This window comes from Rattus rattus, chromosome 6 (assembly GCF_011064425.1).
Source record: "Rattus rattus isolate New Zealand chromosome 6, Rrattus_CSIRO_v1, whole genome shotgun sequence".
Classification (NCBI taxonomy): Eukaryota; Metazoa; Chordata; class Mammalia; order Rodentia; family Muridae; genus Rattus; species Rattus rattus.
In genome coordinates this window covers 100,116,761-100,133,125 of record NC_046159.1, presented here as the reverse complement: position 1 = coordinate 100,133,125, position 16,365 = coordinate 100,116,761, and the positions used below count along the sequence as shown (strand labels likewise).

At 37.3% G+C, this 16,365-nt stretch overlaps 1 protein-coding gene across 3 annotated transcripts in view; it reads right to left on the bottom strand.

Annotated features, from left to right (window-relative positions):
* Positions 1 to 16,365, bottom strand: part of Braf (B-Raf proto-oncogene, serine/threonine kinase) — a 131,349-nt gene that overhangs the window by 55,730 nt on the left and 59,254 nt on the right. For 2 of the 3 annotated variants that reach the window (XM_032906694.1, XM_032906696.1), the window contains exons 3-5: positions 13,319 to 13,582; positions 4,029 to 4,132; positions 2,773 to 2,875 (exon numbers count right to left, since the gene is read on the bottom strand). In XM_032906694.1, coding sequence (XP_032762585.1) covers positions 2,773 to 2,875; positions 4,029 to 4,132; positions 13,319 to 13,582 — 471 coding nt within the window. The remainder of the gene's footprint in view (positions 1 to 2,772; positions 2,876 to 4,028; positions 4,133 to 13,318; positions 13,583 to 16,365) is intronic. The other variant, XM_032906693.1, reaches the window with a different exon arrangement.

Genomic DNA, 16,365 nt, shown 5'->3' with positions numbered 1-16,365 from the left:
ATTTTTAGTATATTTATATCGTAAAAAGTCACACATCAAAATGCAATATTAAAACCACAGGATTTGAAATACTATCCCATCTTAATAGTCAACATAAAAACTCAGAAATCAGGACAATAAAACAAATAAAAGAATTGAGACCCTGATATGTTATCCAACTTCAAATGGACAACAAGTAACACTCTAAGGGACTTGTGCATGAAAGTCTCAAAAAAATTTAAACAACTGAATTAAAAAGAATAACTGATTTCAAGCTTGACAGCATAAAGGAAGTAAAAATACAAAAAGAAGAGCTAGAGGTAAAAGGAAGGAAACCCAAGGCTATCATTCAATTCCTACCCAAAGAAGGAAGCTAAGGAAAGCTAGTGCTGACAGTAGAAGAAACAAAGATATAGACTTATTCAACCTCAGTTCTCAAACAGAACAGCAGCGAGATGGAAGAGAAGAGGGAGAGAAGGCAGAATCCTGCAAACGAGTTACTCCTAATGGAACCAGCAATAAGCATGTGAGGTCTTAAGTTGCTAAAGCAAGAAATCATGGCAAAAGATATTTAGTGATATGAAAATAATCACCCAGGGCTTAAAATAGAAACTATTAAAATTATCAATTGCTACACGAAATCTATACCGCAATTTTATTCTGACCACAGAATTACTTAGTGAATTGCTTGTTATACTGTTAAATTTAGCAACTTTTTAAAAGTTTAGATCTGAAATTTGGGTAATAGGAAAGAAAACTTCTGCCTTCAGACTTGAACATACTGTTAAAAGTTAAATACTGTTAAATACTGTTGTTTCTAGCTTTCCTCCTTTTCCATTTGCCTTTCAGATTAGCTTCTTCATATTACAAAATAAATAAATGCTCAAAAGTATTAAAAATTTATCAGGACTTTTAATGTACAACATGGATCAAAGAAACTGCACTGTACTAAGGGGACTCTCTGTTCCCGAGGGAGAAATTATATGAAGTGTATACGCCCTGCAGTAAGCAATAGGCAGAAAAATATATAACAGAGAGACTTCCAACAATGGCTATTTCAGAATGCTGATAGCAAGGATGACTTTTTGTATTTTCAATCATCTTGGATTTCATTTTTTAAAAACCACAATCAATAAATAATGTATCCTTTTATGATGACCTAATATATACCTAAACCTACATAATAGCACTTACATCAAGCATAGCTTATAATTTTATATCATTTATTACAATTTCATGTTTTTGTTTAAATGTTTTCTGTGACAGAAGTTGGTCTTGAACTTTCAACCAGCCCCTTGCTTCTGCCTCCCAAGTGGAGGGTTCCAGGTATAGAAAAGCAGGTCTGCTCTAAAACTCTAGTTTTTTGAGATAGGGCTTACCATGTAGACAAGGCTGTCCTTGAATTCCTAGTCATTTGCATGTCTCTGCTTCCCAGTGCTAGGTTTAAAGGTGTGTGCCACTATACCGACTTAAAATTCTATTTTCAAAAAATATTAATCAACAGCTATTAAGAATTAGTCTGGTACATAATCCATTCTGGCCTTCCAGGAACTTTTACACAGTGGGGTGTGCTTTCTTCAGTTTCCCCATCACTTGAGAAAGCATGTGAGAAAAAGCAAATGCTTTGTTTCTAGCTTTCTTCCTTTTCCATTTGCCTGTGATTATACAGAAGTGAGAAATACCTCTTTTGATCTATTTAACTGCCAAACTAAGCATCTTTAGCACTGCTACCATTATCTCAGGAAACACACACACACACACACACACACACACACACACACACACACACACACACACACACGAACGCATGCACATGTACCTACCTGTGTGGGGTGGGGGTGGGATGAAGAGGAGAGTAAGAGAAATAGAGAAGAGAGCAGAACAACGGAAGGGTAAAAGGTAGGCTATGCATCTGAGTATGGATTTTATGTAAACCATGTCTGAAAGATAACTTTGTGAATAAAGACGGACCAAAAAAATTATTTCTTCTGGCCATAGCTTCTGCTTAGTTAAGAACAGAATTTAAGTATATCTAAAGATGTATTAGTTGAGTGGGGAGTGGTTAGGAGTCTGTTGCTGGCTGGTGACAAACTTAAGCTAGGTTTTATCAAAGGCAAAAAACAAGACAAAGTCTCAAGGAGAGCTCGATATCCAACTATGCTCCTTTCCCATCCATCCCCTTAATCTTTGGAAACAATATGCATGTCAAGATACAGGCAGTCTAACTCTACATATGATATGTTATAAAGATAAAAACAGAGAGAAGGCCTCAGATTCTATCCTCAAAGGCTGCTAGGCAATCATTACAAGAACAAAGCTAGGTGTACGGAAACACAAGTCCCATTGAGGAGAAAAGGAAAAAGGGAGAATATCACACAGCAGGACCCCATTTTTCACTTAAGAGAGAGAGGGATGGGAAGTAAGCAAGAGAGAAATAAGTCAGCTGTGCTTACCGCCATGCATTTGTGAACAGAGATAACTAAGCTATTAGCTACTCATTTATACAAATGACGACTTGTAGGAAAATTTTATTTTACTAGATAGATAGTCTTTTATATCAGACTAATTTTTTTTTGGTTTTTATTTGTTCTTTTAAGGGACATAGTATATGTTTTTTAAATTATAAAGAAAGAATAAATATCAATAAAAACTCTCTAAATACAGTATTTTAAAGAACAGAACTTAGGCCAATTATCAACCACAAAATTATTCATCTGTATTTCATATTCCCTAAATAAAAAATTCAAAAGAAACTAACCAGTTTTGACAATTCAAATATGAATAGATACATACAAAGTTGTGGGTTGTAAGTGGAACATTCTCTAGTACTTCAACATGTAACTCCTCTCCAGTAAGCCAGGAAATATCAGTGTCCCAGCCAATTGGTTTCTTCTCTCTGAAAAAAATGTAGGAGAAATCCTTTCTTGATTACTCTACCCCAATATTTTCTTTTCTTTTCTTTTTTTTTTTTTTTCAGAGCTGGGGACCGAACCCAGGGCCTTGCGCTTGCTAGGCAAGTGTTCTACCACTGAGCTAAATCCCCAACCCCCAATATTTTCAAACAATAGAAATTTCAGTCTTAATTTTTAGGTTTAAACTTTAATAAATGTCAAACAAAGAGCAGTATAAATATATTCACTCTTAAGTTGGTCCAGAAAAACCTACAACAGTCAAAACCAAATTGTTCCTGGGGTTTTAAAAAACAAATAAACAAACAAATGAAAACAAACAAACAAACTTATCCAATTCAGAGAACAAGACCATCCAGGGAACAACATGCCTCAAGATGTAGATTCAAACATAATTATTTAGAACAATATTACTTTATGAAAAGATGCTTTAATATAAAAGAGATTTTATACACTTTTGTAGAACTATGAGCTTGTATTTAAAAAGGAAGACTATAGAAATGCAGACTATCTAAACAAATCACATTCTACTGTAATGGTTCTCAACCTTCCTAATGCTATGACCCTTGAAATAGTTCTCATATCGTGGTGATCCCCAACTGTAAAATTATTTTTGTTGCTACTCATAGGTGTAATTTTTCTACTGCTATGAATCATACTGGAAATACATATATTTTCGGTGATTTTAGACAACCCCTGTGAAAGGACTGTTTGACTCCCTAGGTTGAGACCTGCTGTTCTAATTGTTCACAAATTACAGAAATTATAATCTCTAATAAAGGCATCTGTCACAGGAATAAACAATATAAGTGCACAAATTATCAATAGCTTTCGAGATTTCTTTAAGAGTAGTATTAGTACAATTTTTAAGTTGATATTTTAAATCTTTTAGTAAAAAATATTCTCCCTCTCTCTGATGTATATGGGTGTTTTGCCTGCATAAGTCTCATGTATACCTGAGGAGACCAGATGGTTTTAGAGCCCCTGGAACTAGAATTACAGATGCTATGAGCTGCCGTGTGGGTACTGAGCCACCTTTCCAGTCCTTGAGCTAATTCCCTCAGAGGTTTGGATAAAGACTACTCAAAGCTTATGTCTAATTTCTTTTCAAAGAAAGTGACACACACATACAAAGCATACCCGTCCTGAACTCTGTAAACAGCACAGCACTCTGGGATGAGACCCCTCATCATCAGGGCTTTCTTTAGACTGTCTCGGACTGTAACACCACATCTTGCGGGCACCTATGATATGAAGACATGCAAGAGGTAAAGGAAGGAGGTTTTCTCTCAAATCATTTCTTAAAGCTCAGCTATTTACTTTATAACACCTTTAAAATATTATATGGATTCCTTTACTCATTAGTCAAAGGAAATTGTAACTAGTAATATTATTTTACCAACTTAAAGAAAATGGATTAAGGCCAGTTGTGGTGGTGCGTGAGTTTAATCCCACTTCAGTGGCGGAGGCAGCAGGATCTCTGTGAGGTTAAGGTCAGTCTGTGAGGTATCTGGTCTACATAGATTCCAGGGCAGTCAGGACTACATGGACTGTGATGCTTATATATGCTTGGCCCAGGGAATGGCACTGTTGGGAGGTGTGGCCTTGTGGGTGTGGGCTCTAATACCCTTGTCCTAGCTGCCTGAGAGTCAGTAAATCCACTAGCCGACTTCAGATGAAGATGTAGAACTCTCAGCTCTGCCTGTACCATGCCTGCCTGGACACTGCCATGATGATAATGGTACGAACCTCTGAACCTGTAAGCCAGTCCCAACTAAATGTTGTTTTTATAAGAGCTGCCTTGGTCATGGTGTCTGTTTACAGCAGTAAAACCCTAACTAAGATACAGACTGTGTCTCAAAAAAAACAAAAAACAAAAAAAAAAAACAAAAAAAAAAAAAAAAAAAAAAAAAAGAGAGAGAGAGAGAGAAAGAAACAAAGAAAAAAAGACATGTAAGTCTTTGATTAAAATTACATACACATATATATGCACACACCAATATAGTGGTTCCACCACTGAAAATACTTAGAGGTCAACACTCAAAGTAAAATAAAAATTTGCTGTTGTTTTTTGAGAAAGTGCCTATTGTAGCCCAGGCTAGTCTGGTTCTCTAGGTCTTCCTACGTCAGCCTCACAACTGTTGTAAGCAAGACTGGTATATGCTACTATGTCTAAATGTAAAATCCATTTTGACCAAAGGTGAAAGCCGTATAAATCTTTGGTTACACTGATGGTTATTAAGAGATGTCTTATAGACTCTAAATAAAGCAGAAGAAAATGTCTTAGGATATATGGGGAGGCTGGGGAGATAGCCCAGTGGGTAAAGTTTTTGCTGCACAAACACGAGGATCTGAGTTGGGTCCTCAGTACCCACTAAAAAGCTGAGTGTAGCAGTGTGGACCTGGGGGAGGGCTGTCACTGGCCAGCTGATCTGACAAAAAGATTAAGGTCTAGGTTCGCAAGAGGGAGCCGGTCTCAAAACAAGGTGGCCAGTGACAAAGACAATTGCCACTTTTTCCTGATCTTTATAAGTGCATGCACTCGAAGGTAGACACACATGCATATGCACCACCATCACAGACAGACAGACAGACAGACAGACAGATGAGGTGTGTAGGGGAGGTAGGCAGGCATGCACAGTGACAGACAGGCATTAATCTGATATTTGATATTTACTTCTCTAGTGTCTATATCTGGGAACTTGCCCTTCTTTAGACTCTCTTATTACTATTGAGGCTATCAACAGCTTTTTCTGGTAACAGATGATACAGCTGTTAATCAGTGGCTTGATTCCTTATGATATTAACAGGTCCAGGACTAGATATATAACCTCCTAAACTGTACCTGAGTTTTACTTGAAGTGAGACATGACATTGGTTGAGAGATGCTCCTGTTTTTACTGGAGTTAAGAGTGTGCCAACTGGACACATCCCCTTGAACACTGATATCAATATCTACTGATAGAATAGTGCTAATATAAGGAGAAGTACAGATAACATTGGGAGGAGAGGACAAGGCAGATAGTTAATCCTATTGTTTAGCCCTTCCTATGCCTCATCTACTTGGCAAATTTGCAAGACTAAAGAGAAGCGGCAAGATTACAGGGAGTTCAGCTTTTATTAGGGAGGTCAGAAGGAGGAGTTTTAGGTAATATAAGATTATCACTACAGTCACTTCAATCACTTTAAGCTACTAGGTAGGACCTGTGTTTAGAAATAATAGGCACAGTTTAATATTATCATTGAAACTATGGCTGGGTGTGGTAGTGCACACCTTTAATCCAAGCACTTGGGAAGCAAAAGCAGGAGGATCTAGCTCTGTGAGTTCTAGGCCAGCCAGGGTTGGCCTAACACAAACTACAATCATCTGAGAAGGGAACCTCAGTTGAAAAAAGTGATTCTATAAGACTGAAACCTGTAAGACATTCTCTTAACTAGTAATTGGTGGGAGAGAGTCTAGTATATTGTGTGTGGTGCCACCCCTGGACTAATGGTCATGGGGTCTGATAGAAAGCTGACTGAGGAAACCATGAGGAGTAAGCCAGTTGGCAGCAGCACCCCTCTATGGTCTTTGTATCAGCTCCAGCCTTTAGGTTCTTGCCGTTTTGAGTTCCTGTCTTGACTTCCTTCAATGATGAGCAGTACTGTGGAAGTGTTAGCTGAATAAACCCCTCTCCAAGTTGCTTTTGGTCATGGTGTTTCATCACACCAATAATAACCCTGACTAAGACATAGCTTTTTGATTTTATGACAATTAATCTTGATGTTGAATCTTTTTTGGCTCTGTTAGACCAATTACTTTGTTAAGGAAAACTGTGATACGCTATGCTTACAACACAGTCTTACTAAAATAAGAAGACCCTTATACTCTAAAAAAAACTTCAGAGTATAGACAATGTTAGAATTAAAGTGCTTCCTAGACAAATTGAATTTAACTTACTAAGAACCAGGGCCATTTACAAAGGTTGTATCTTTTTTTTTTTCTTTTCTTTTTTTCGGAGCTGGGGACCGAACCCAGGGCCTTGCGCTTGCCAGGCAAGCGTTCTACCACTGAGCTAAATCCCCAACCCCAAGGTTGTATCTTTTACTATTAAACTATGGTGCTAATCAAACTAAAATAGGTTAATCAGTTAGAAAATGTCCCTAAGGATAAGAGAAGCCTTTCACTGCTAGAAAGGCTTAGAACTTCTGTCTCAATAAATTAACAAACAAAGAAATTGGATGTAGTAGCATGTGTACTGGGAAGGCAGGGAAAAGTGGGTCTTGAGGGCTTGCTGCTGGCCGGCCAGCTTACCCTATATGCTGAGTTCCAGGCCAGTGAGAGACCCCATCTCAAAAAAACAACACCTCAGGATGTCCTCTGGTCTCCGCATGCATGCCCACATGTATATGTATGTGTATATGTACACACATGAACATAAACCCACCTACTCACACATCCCAAACAAGGTAAGAAGTAGAGTGTAAGAGAAATATGCTCCAAGTATACTATATATGTTCATGAAAATGAAGAAAATAAATGATCGAAAGGATCCGACTAGCAGTCAAACAAACAGAAACATCACAGTTTTCTTTATTTGATGTAAAGGGCAACTTCTGATATGAAACAGTAAGAGAATCCAAAGCTTTATGACATGAGGAACATTCATAATTTATGAGAATAAACTGCATCTTCTATTAATTTTCCTTACATATTTATCGTTTTATAATTTACTGCCACTAGAAAGCCCATCTGTTGCCTTCCCACAGTTTTATAACATTCTTTCTTGAAATGGTATATACCTTGTCATGCCTACCTACTTACTGGGTTCTCACCTTTTATGACTTCACATACATATAACAATGTTAACATCAAATAAAACTTATATGCCTTTTATGATGCATATGTCACAGTCCAATTTCTAGGGCCTCAGTTGCAGAAACAAACAGAATTTTCAGCAGCTACAAGGCTTCTTCCATTTTTAAAAAAGAAATTTATTTTCTGACAATTTCTACAAATGTCTTGATCACCTCCACCACCAATTTCCCCTCTCATTCTCCTGCATCTCTACCCTAATAGATGTTCCTCTTACCTTCATGTCCTCCAACACTTCCTAGAATTTTCTATTTCGTGTGTGTGTGTGTGTGTGTGTGTGTGTGTGTGTGTGTGTGTGTGTGTGTGTGTGTGTATTTTGCTGAGAATCAAACGTAGGACCTCACACATGCTAGATAAAAGCTCTACCTCTGCGCTATATATATATTCCAGACCCAAGAATCCATTCTGTTTCTTAATTTTATACTTCAAGTTATAAATTTTTATGAGTATTTCTTTTTTTTTTTTTTTTTTTTTTCGGAGCTGGGGACCAAACCCAGGGCCTTGTGCTTGCTAGGCAAGTGCTCTACGACTGAGCTAAATCCCCAACCCCACTGAGCTAAATCCCCAACCCCCAAGTTATAAAATTTTACTTTTAGTACTACTGGAGATCAAACCCAGAATATAAATAGGCAAATACTCCATCTGAGTTACTGCCTCAGTCCTAGTCATAGCAATTGTGTGTATGTGTCTGCGCGCGCGCGTGTGTGCATAAATATGTTCATGTCATAAGTACATGTTTGTGTAGAGGCCCAAAGTTCACGTTGAATCTTTCTTAACTGCTCACCATATTATTTTTTGAAGCAAGGTAACTTGCAAAAAAGAAAGCACGATGATGATTCCTGCTAATTTAGCTGGTGAGCTTGCATTAGGGGTCCATTTTCCATCTTCTGGGCAATGAGAAGACGGGCAGCCACAGTGCTGGTTCATCCTTAAGGGTTCTGGGTCTCTGACCCACCAGTCCTCCAGCTCACACTTGAGCAACAAACGCTTTTATCTCCTGAGCCACTCCCTCAGACCTTTATTCCATGCAATTTAAAAATCGATAACTGGGGCTGGGGGATTTAGCTCAGTGGTAGAGCGCTACCTAGAAGCGCAAGGCCCCTGGGTTCGGGTCCCCAGCTCGAAAAAAAAAAAAAAAAAAGAACCAAAAAAAAAAAAATCGATAACTGTACAGCAACTGGGTCATTATTATGATTATTACTTTGATCTTCGTCTTATTTCTTGTTCAAAGCCAGGTGTTTCAAAAACTCATATAAATTATTAAAATGCAAATTTTATATGTTGCCTTTTGTATATCCTGTCCTATTTCATGCAATATTTTCATTATTCATAAAAATACTTTTTAATTTCCCTTAGAAATTTTTAGTCTGTTGAGAAGTGACTGCAATTCTAAAAGAAAGTTTTTCTATTGGTATTCATTTTTATTTTAATTGCAGTATGTTCAGAGAATTTGTATTTTTGGATATCCCGTGTTGCTAAAAATATAATAAAGCCTTTAAGTGTCTTCAAAAAGAGTATATATTTTTTTACAGGACCGACCTGTAATATTATATTAAGAATGACATCTAGGCTTTGCATGCTGGGATAACCTGTTATCCCAACACTTGAGGAAGCAGAGGTAGAAAGATCTTAAGTACAAGATCAGCATGGGATACAGACCTCATCTTAAAAAAACAAAACCAGAAATGGGTAACCGACAAAGGACTGTTCAAATACAATACTTAGTATTCTAATTGTTTTGTGAAGTAGATTTTAAATACATCTCTCCTTGTCCTTAATTGTTTTCTTTAAAATCTATCTTATTATTTCTAGGACTACCAGCATTCTTCCTTTTTTATTGAAAGTAATTTTTTCATATAATATATTCTGATTTGTTCCCCCTCCCCCAGCTCCTTCCCACTTTCCCACACACCCAAATCAAGCCCATAACTCCCCTCTCATTAGAATATAAGCAAGCATCTAAAATAGTAATAATAAGAGAAAATAAGAACAAACAAGCTGAGTAAGACAACCAGCATTTCTAAAGTCCCGTAATAAAACAAGAGTAAGATAAGGGATAAAGGACATACATACATGCAGTGATGTGGAGTACCCAGGTTTATACACATTGTACATACACACACATATACTGTCTGGTTACACATATACTTTTCTGTCACACAAGCTAGAGTCACCTAAAAGGAGAGAACTTTAATTAAGAAATGTTTCCATATGACTGGGCTATAGGCAAGCCTTTATGGCATTTTCTTATTTAGTGATTGACTTAGGAGGACCCAGTAAATTATGAGTAGTGCCACCCTGGCTGGTGAACCTGAGGTCTATAGTAAGGCTCACTAAATAAGCCATGGGGAGCAAGCCTGTAAGCAGAAGCCATGCACAGCCTGTGGATCAGCTTCTGCCCCCAGGTTCTTGTCCTGTTTAAGTTCCTGCCCTGACCTCTTTGATGATGAACAGTGATGTGGAAGTGCAAGCAAAATAAACTCCTTCCTCCCCAGCTTGCTTTTGGTCATAGTGTTGTATTACAGAAATAGAAATCCTAACTAAAACAATTACAATATTTACAATAATGAACATATACATAATCTTCTGAAGTTTCCTTGTACGTCAATGCAATATCTCCTTCCTTCCCTAATCCTATGTCTAGACAAATACTAAACATCTTTCCGTCACTACAGAAAAATTTGCCTTTGTTTATAAAACTTAACTATGTAGCCAAGGATAGCTTTGAACTCCTAATCCTCCTGCTACCACTTCCTAAATGCAGGTATTATATGCATTCACCACCATATATAACCAAGAGTTCATTTTAGAAATTTATATAAATGAAATTACAAAGTATGTATCTATTTTTGTCTGCCTTCTCTTCAGCACACTTTTCTTGAGACTCATCTATATTGGGTATTGGGAATATTAGTAGCTTTTGTAGTAAAGTATGTTCTTTATATAGATACACCACAATTTGTTTTTTTTTTTAAATTTATCTATTTTTATGTACATTGGTATTTTGCCTGCATGTGTCAGGGAGTCAGATCCCCTGGAACAGGAGTTACAGACAGTTGTGAGTTACTAGGGGGTGCTAAGAATTGAACCTGGGTCTTCTGGAAAAGGACAGTGCTCTTAACTGACGAGCCATCTCCCCAGCCCTACACAATTTGTTTTAAAATACCCCTGACTTTTTGTTTTTAGCTTTTTAAACCTTTAAGATGGGGGTCTCACTCTGTGGCTCTAGCTAACCTAGAGCTCCACACAAAGATCAGGATGAAGCTACACTGACCGACCTGCCTCAGTGTCCCAAGTGCTGGGTTACAGGCATGTACACGAAGGACCAACTTAATAATTTACTTGTTGATGGACATTAGGGACCTGGAGTTACGAGAAATAGATTAACAAATAAGTCCTTGTTTTTCACACTCAAAAAAAAAAATACTTTGAAACAGATGGCTGGATCAGTGTTAGAGGTATTTTAACTTTGTGTATTATGATCATACTATTCCTTTAAAATGTATTAAAGTGTATGTATAACAAAGTCACATCAATTATTTTTAAAAGTTATCTGCTCAAGGTTAATATTCATGTTATTGTGTAACCAGCTCACTAAACTCTTTTCACATTGTTTTAAAAAAAATATTTATTTTAAAATTGTGTTTCTGGGTGTTTGGCCTGCGTGTATGTCATCACATACACGCGGTGCTTACAGAGAAACTACTCTGTCCCCAGGAACTAGAGATCCAGACAGCTGTGTGCTGCCTTGTGGGTGCTGAGAACAGAACCAGGTTCTCTGCAAAGGCAGCCAGTGCTTCTATCCACCAAGTCACCTCTCCGCCCCAACGTTTTCCACGTTCTGCTCACAAGCATAAGCAACAAAACACGAAGACGGAGATGGGATGGGTGTCCATTAACTTTTTAAGCTTCAGAGATAGAATTCCTATTTACAAATGGTTTTGCATTATACTCCTGCTTTTGAGAAGGAGGAGGAGACTGAATTTGTTTTGGAAATTAAGTTTATTCTGCACAAAACTTAAATAATCCCAAGTTTGCTTTATTACAAACTGTTCTTCCTGGAAGAAAAGGCAGAAATAAAATACAAAGGAAGAAAAATAAAATAAAAATAAAAAGGAAGAAAAAAAATACACTCTGGATAATTAACGGTGTTTGAAAACAGCATTTTCTTTCTTCCTTTCCCCCCCAGACATGGTTTCTTTGTGTAGCTCTGGCTGGTCTTGAACACAAAGAGCTCTGCTTGCTGATGCTTCCCAAATACTGTGATTAAAAGCATGCACCACTATGCCCAGCCTAAAAACAGTATTTTCTAAGGGCAAAATCCAAAAATATGTAGGTAGTTGGCAACTCGGCTGGTTCCTAATCTGATCATTAATGCAGGAATTTTAGACTCTAGGGCAAAATGCTTTTATAGTAACATTTTTTTTTTAAGTCAAAAGGAATTTTGGAACACTGATAAACACCAACTTTTGAATTTCTGTTGTCTCACAGGGAAAACAAAGAAAAACTACTTTGATTTTAGCAGATTTCTAACTCTTTTAATTAAAGTTAGAAGCAACCATCCAGGGTTGAAGAGACTGACCAGTGGTTAAGAATACTTGCTGCTTTTCTAGGGGACGGAGTTCAGTTCCCAGAATCCATGTCACTATCTATAACTGCAGCCCATGAGGATCTAATGTTGTCTCTGGTCTCTGTGAGCACCCACGCGCGCGCGCACACACACACACACACACACAAATAGTAATGTACATCTTATTAGAAAAGCAACCATATACATTAAGAAACTACTGGTTTAAGGTCAGAAATGTTATTTATTAAGGCTTTACTTGAAGACTGAAGATCCTCTATGAGGACTTGGAGATTTCTCTGCTTTAAATGTTTCTTACTGGTATACGGTTTCAAACAATGACACTTGTGACAACAATTTTCGGAGTTACATACACAAGAAAAGAGTACCAGCACACTGAAATTCTGACCGCCTCTTAAAAAATATGTATTTGTTTTTATTTTATACTTATGAGTGTTTTGCCTGCCTGTCCATTAGTTCACCATGTGTATGCCTAGTATTCTTTGAAGCCAGAAGAGGGCACCAAATCTCCTCAAAATGTCATTATAGAGGGTTGTGGTCCAACATAAGAGAGCAGAGAACTAAACCAAGGACCTCTGCAAAAGCAGCCAGTGCTCTCAACTACTGAGCCATCTCTTCAGTCTCCTGACTGACTCTTAGCTGGTACTTTCATTTAAGTGCCAATGAAGCTTGATAAGTTAGGCATACTGACATCCAGTCACTTGAAGAGGCAGAGGCAGGCCAATCTCTGTTAGTCAAAGGCCAGCCTGGATTACATTGTGAGTTCCAGACCAGACAAGGCTACATAGTGAAACCATGTACACAAATACACAAACAAAATTAAAAAGAAAAAAGAACTCTGTAACTATACAGATTGACATAAAATAATCATGTCTTTTCTATCCTTATTTAAAACGGATAATTCTGTTTGCATGGCTCTGAATAAACAATGATAATAATGTTCAACACAAAGAAAGAGCAAAACGATGATGATGAAGACTGACTTACCACTGTCCTCTGTTTGTTGGGCAGGAAGACTCGAACGATAGGTTTCTGTGGTGACTTGGGGTTGTTCCGTGATACATCTGTGGGAGTTTGAAAAACTGAAAGAGATGACGGTAGCACTGAAAGGCTAGAAGAGGAGGAAGATGTAACGGTGTCCATTGATGCAGAGCTAGAAACAGAAAAGTCTGCTCCATTACCCAGGGATTCCAACAGCTGCTGCTCTCTCTGCTGAAGGGCATCTAGCTTGCTGGTGTACTCTTCATAGGCCTACAAAACAAAGGAGATTCAAATGGACCTGGACGCTGCTCTGACATTCCCAAATGAAAATACAAATCCAGTCTTTGACTACAGCTTCTTTATACTCTAAAACAGAAGTTTTAAGTTACAAGTTTTGAAGTAAATAATGAGAATACTATAAATATTCTCACTTTTAAATGACAAAAATATCTGTTATATGATATAAGTTTATTATGTTAGAAAACTTGATCTATGTAAGTTGTATCTACATGGTCCTTAAATGTTACTTTAAAAAACAGTATTTCCCAATATTCTGGTCAAAGAGTAAGTTACATTCCAAACTACAAGTTTAACATAAGACAAAATATGTATAAAGTATTATACTACATCAAAGATAGGTGGGTGTCTCTTCCTCTACATAATTTTAGGCATATCAAGACTTTGGCAGCAAACAATCATTGCTGTACTTATTTCAAATGGATACTTCCATTTGTGTGCTTCTGAATATGCAGAGATATGTGCACATGTGCACACAAGTGAGTACACGAAGATACACATACACATAGAGCGAGAGCAGGAGGAGAGGGAGGGAGAGGGACAGGAAGGAGGGACAGGGGAGAGGAGAGAGAGAGAGAGGAGAGAGAGAGAGAGAGAGAGAGAGAGAGAGGTGTTGTTGGAGACATGTTAAAATTCAGGAATAAGTTATGAGTGTCAGATCACACTGATCTCACTGTCAACAACAGAGCCTTGGTGAGGCCTAATGATTTGTAACTACTAACTTAAATGATTTGTAACTACTAACTTAAAATGATTTGTAATACCACCTTCTTTATAAAATAGCCATAGTCATTACTTGATCATTTATTTTTTTAAAAAATACTTTCTCAAGCACACAGACATAATCTCACATCCAAATATGAATATAACAGGAAGCAACAATCACTATTCCTTAATATCTCTCAACATCAATGGACTCAACTCCCCAATAAAAAGACATAGATTAACAAACTGGATACGCAATGAGGACCCTGCATTCTGCTGCCTACAGGAAACACACCTCAGAGACAAAGACAGACACTACCTCAGAGTGAAAGGCTGGAAAACAACTTTCTAAGCAAATGGTCAGAAGAAGCAAGCTGGAATAGCCATTCTAATATCGAATAAAACCAATTTTCAATTAAAAGTCATCAAAAAAGATAAGGAAGGACACTTCATATTCATCAAAGGAAAAATCCACCAAGATGAACTCTCAATCTTAAATATCTATGCTCCAAATACAAGGGCACCTACATACATAAAAGAAACCTTACTAAAGCTCAAAACACACATTATACCTCACACAATAATAGTAGGAGATTTCAACACCCCACTCTCATCAATGGACAGGTCATGGAAACAGAAATTAAACAGAGACATAGACAGACTAAGGGAAGTCATGAACCAAATGGACTTAACAGATATTTATAGAACATTCTATCCTAAAGCAAAAGGATATACATTCTTCTCAGCACCTCATGGTACTTTCTCCAAAATTGACCATATAATTGGTCAAAAAACAGGCCTCAACAGAAACAGAAAGATAGAAATAATCCCATCTGTCCTATCACACCAACAAGACTAAAGCTGGTCTTCAATAACAATGAGGGAAGAACGCCTACATATACATGGAAGTTGAACAATGCTCTACTCAATGATAACCTGGTCAAGGAAGAAATGAAGAAATAAAGAAGTTAAAGACTTCTTAGAATTTAATGAAAATGAAGGTACAACATACCCAAACTTATGGGACACAATGAAAGCTGTGCTAAGAGGAAAACTCATAGCTCTGAGTGCCTGCAGAAAGAAACAGGAAAGAGCATATGTCAGCAGCTTGACGGCACACCTAAAAGCTCTAGAACAAAAAGAAGCAAATACACCCAGGAGGAGAAGGCAGGAAATAATCAAACTCAGAGCTGAAATCAACCAAGTAGAAACAAAAAGGACCATACAAAGAATCAACAGAACCAAAAGTAGGTTCTTTGAGAAAATCAACAAGATAGATAAAGCCTTAGCCAGACTAATGAGAGGACACAGAGAGTGTGTCCAAATTAACAAAATCAGAAATGAAAAGGGAGACATAACTACAGAATCAGAGGAAATTAAAAAAATCATCAGATCCTACTACAAAAGCCTATATTCAACAAAACTTGAAAATCTGCAGGAAATGGACAATTTCCTAGACAGATACCAGGTACCGAAGTTAAATCAGGAACAGATAAACCATTTAAACAACCCCATAACTCCTAACGAAATAGAAGCACTCATTAAAGGGATTAGACAAGATTGCCCACTCTCTCCCTACTTATTCAATATAGTTCTTGAAGTTCTAGCCAGAGCAATCAGACAACAAAAGGAGATCAAAGGGATACAGATTGGAAAAGAAGAAGTCAAAATATCACTATTTGAAGATGATATGATAGTATATTTAAGTGATCCCAAAAGTTCCACCAGAGAACTACTAAACCTGATAAACACCTTCAGCAAAGTGGCTGGGTATAAAATTAACTCAAATACATCAGTGGCCTTCCTCTACACAAAGAGTAACAAGCCGAGAAAGAAATTAGGGAAATGACACCCTTCATAATAGTCCCAAATAATATAAAATACCTCAGTGTGACTTTAACCAAGCAAGTGAAAGATCTGTATGATAAGAACTTCAAGCCTCTGAAGAAAGAAATTGAAGAAGACCTCAGAAGATGGAAAGATCTCCCATGCTCATGGATTGGCAGGATTAATATAGTAAAAATGGCCATTTTACCAAAAGTGATCTACAG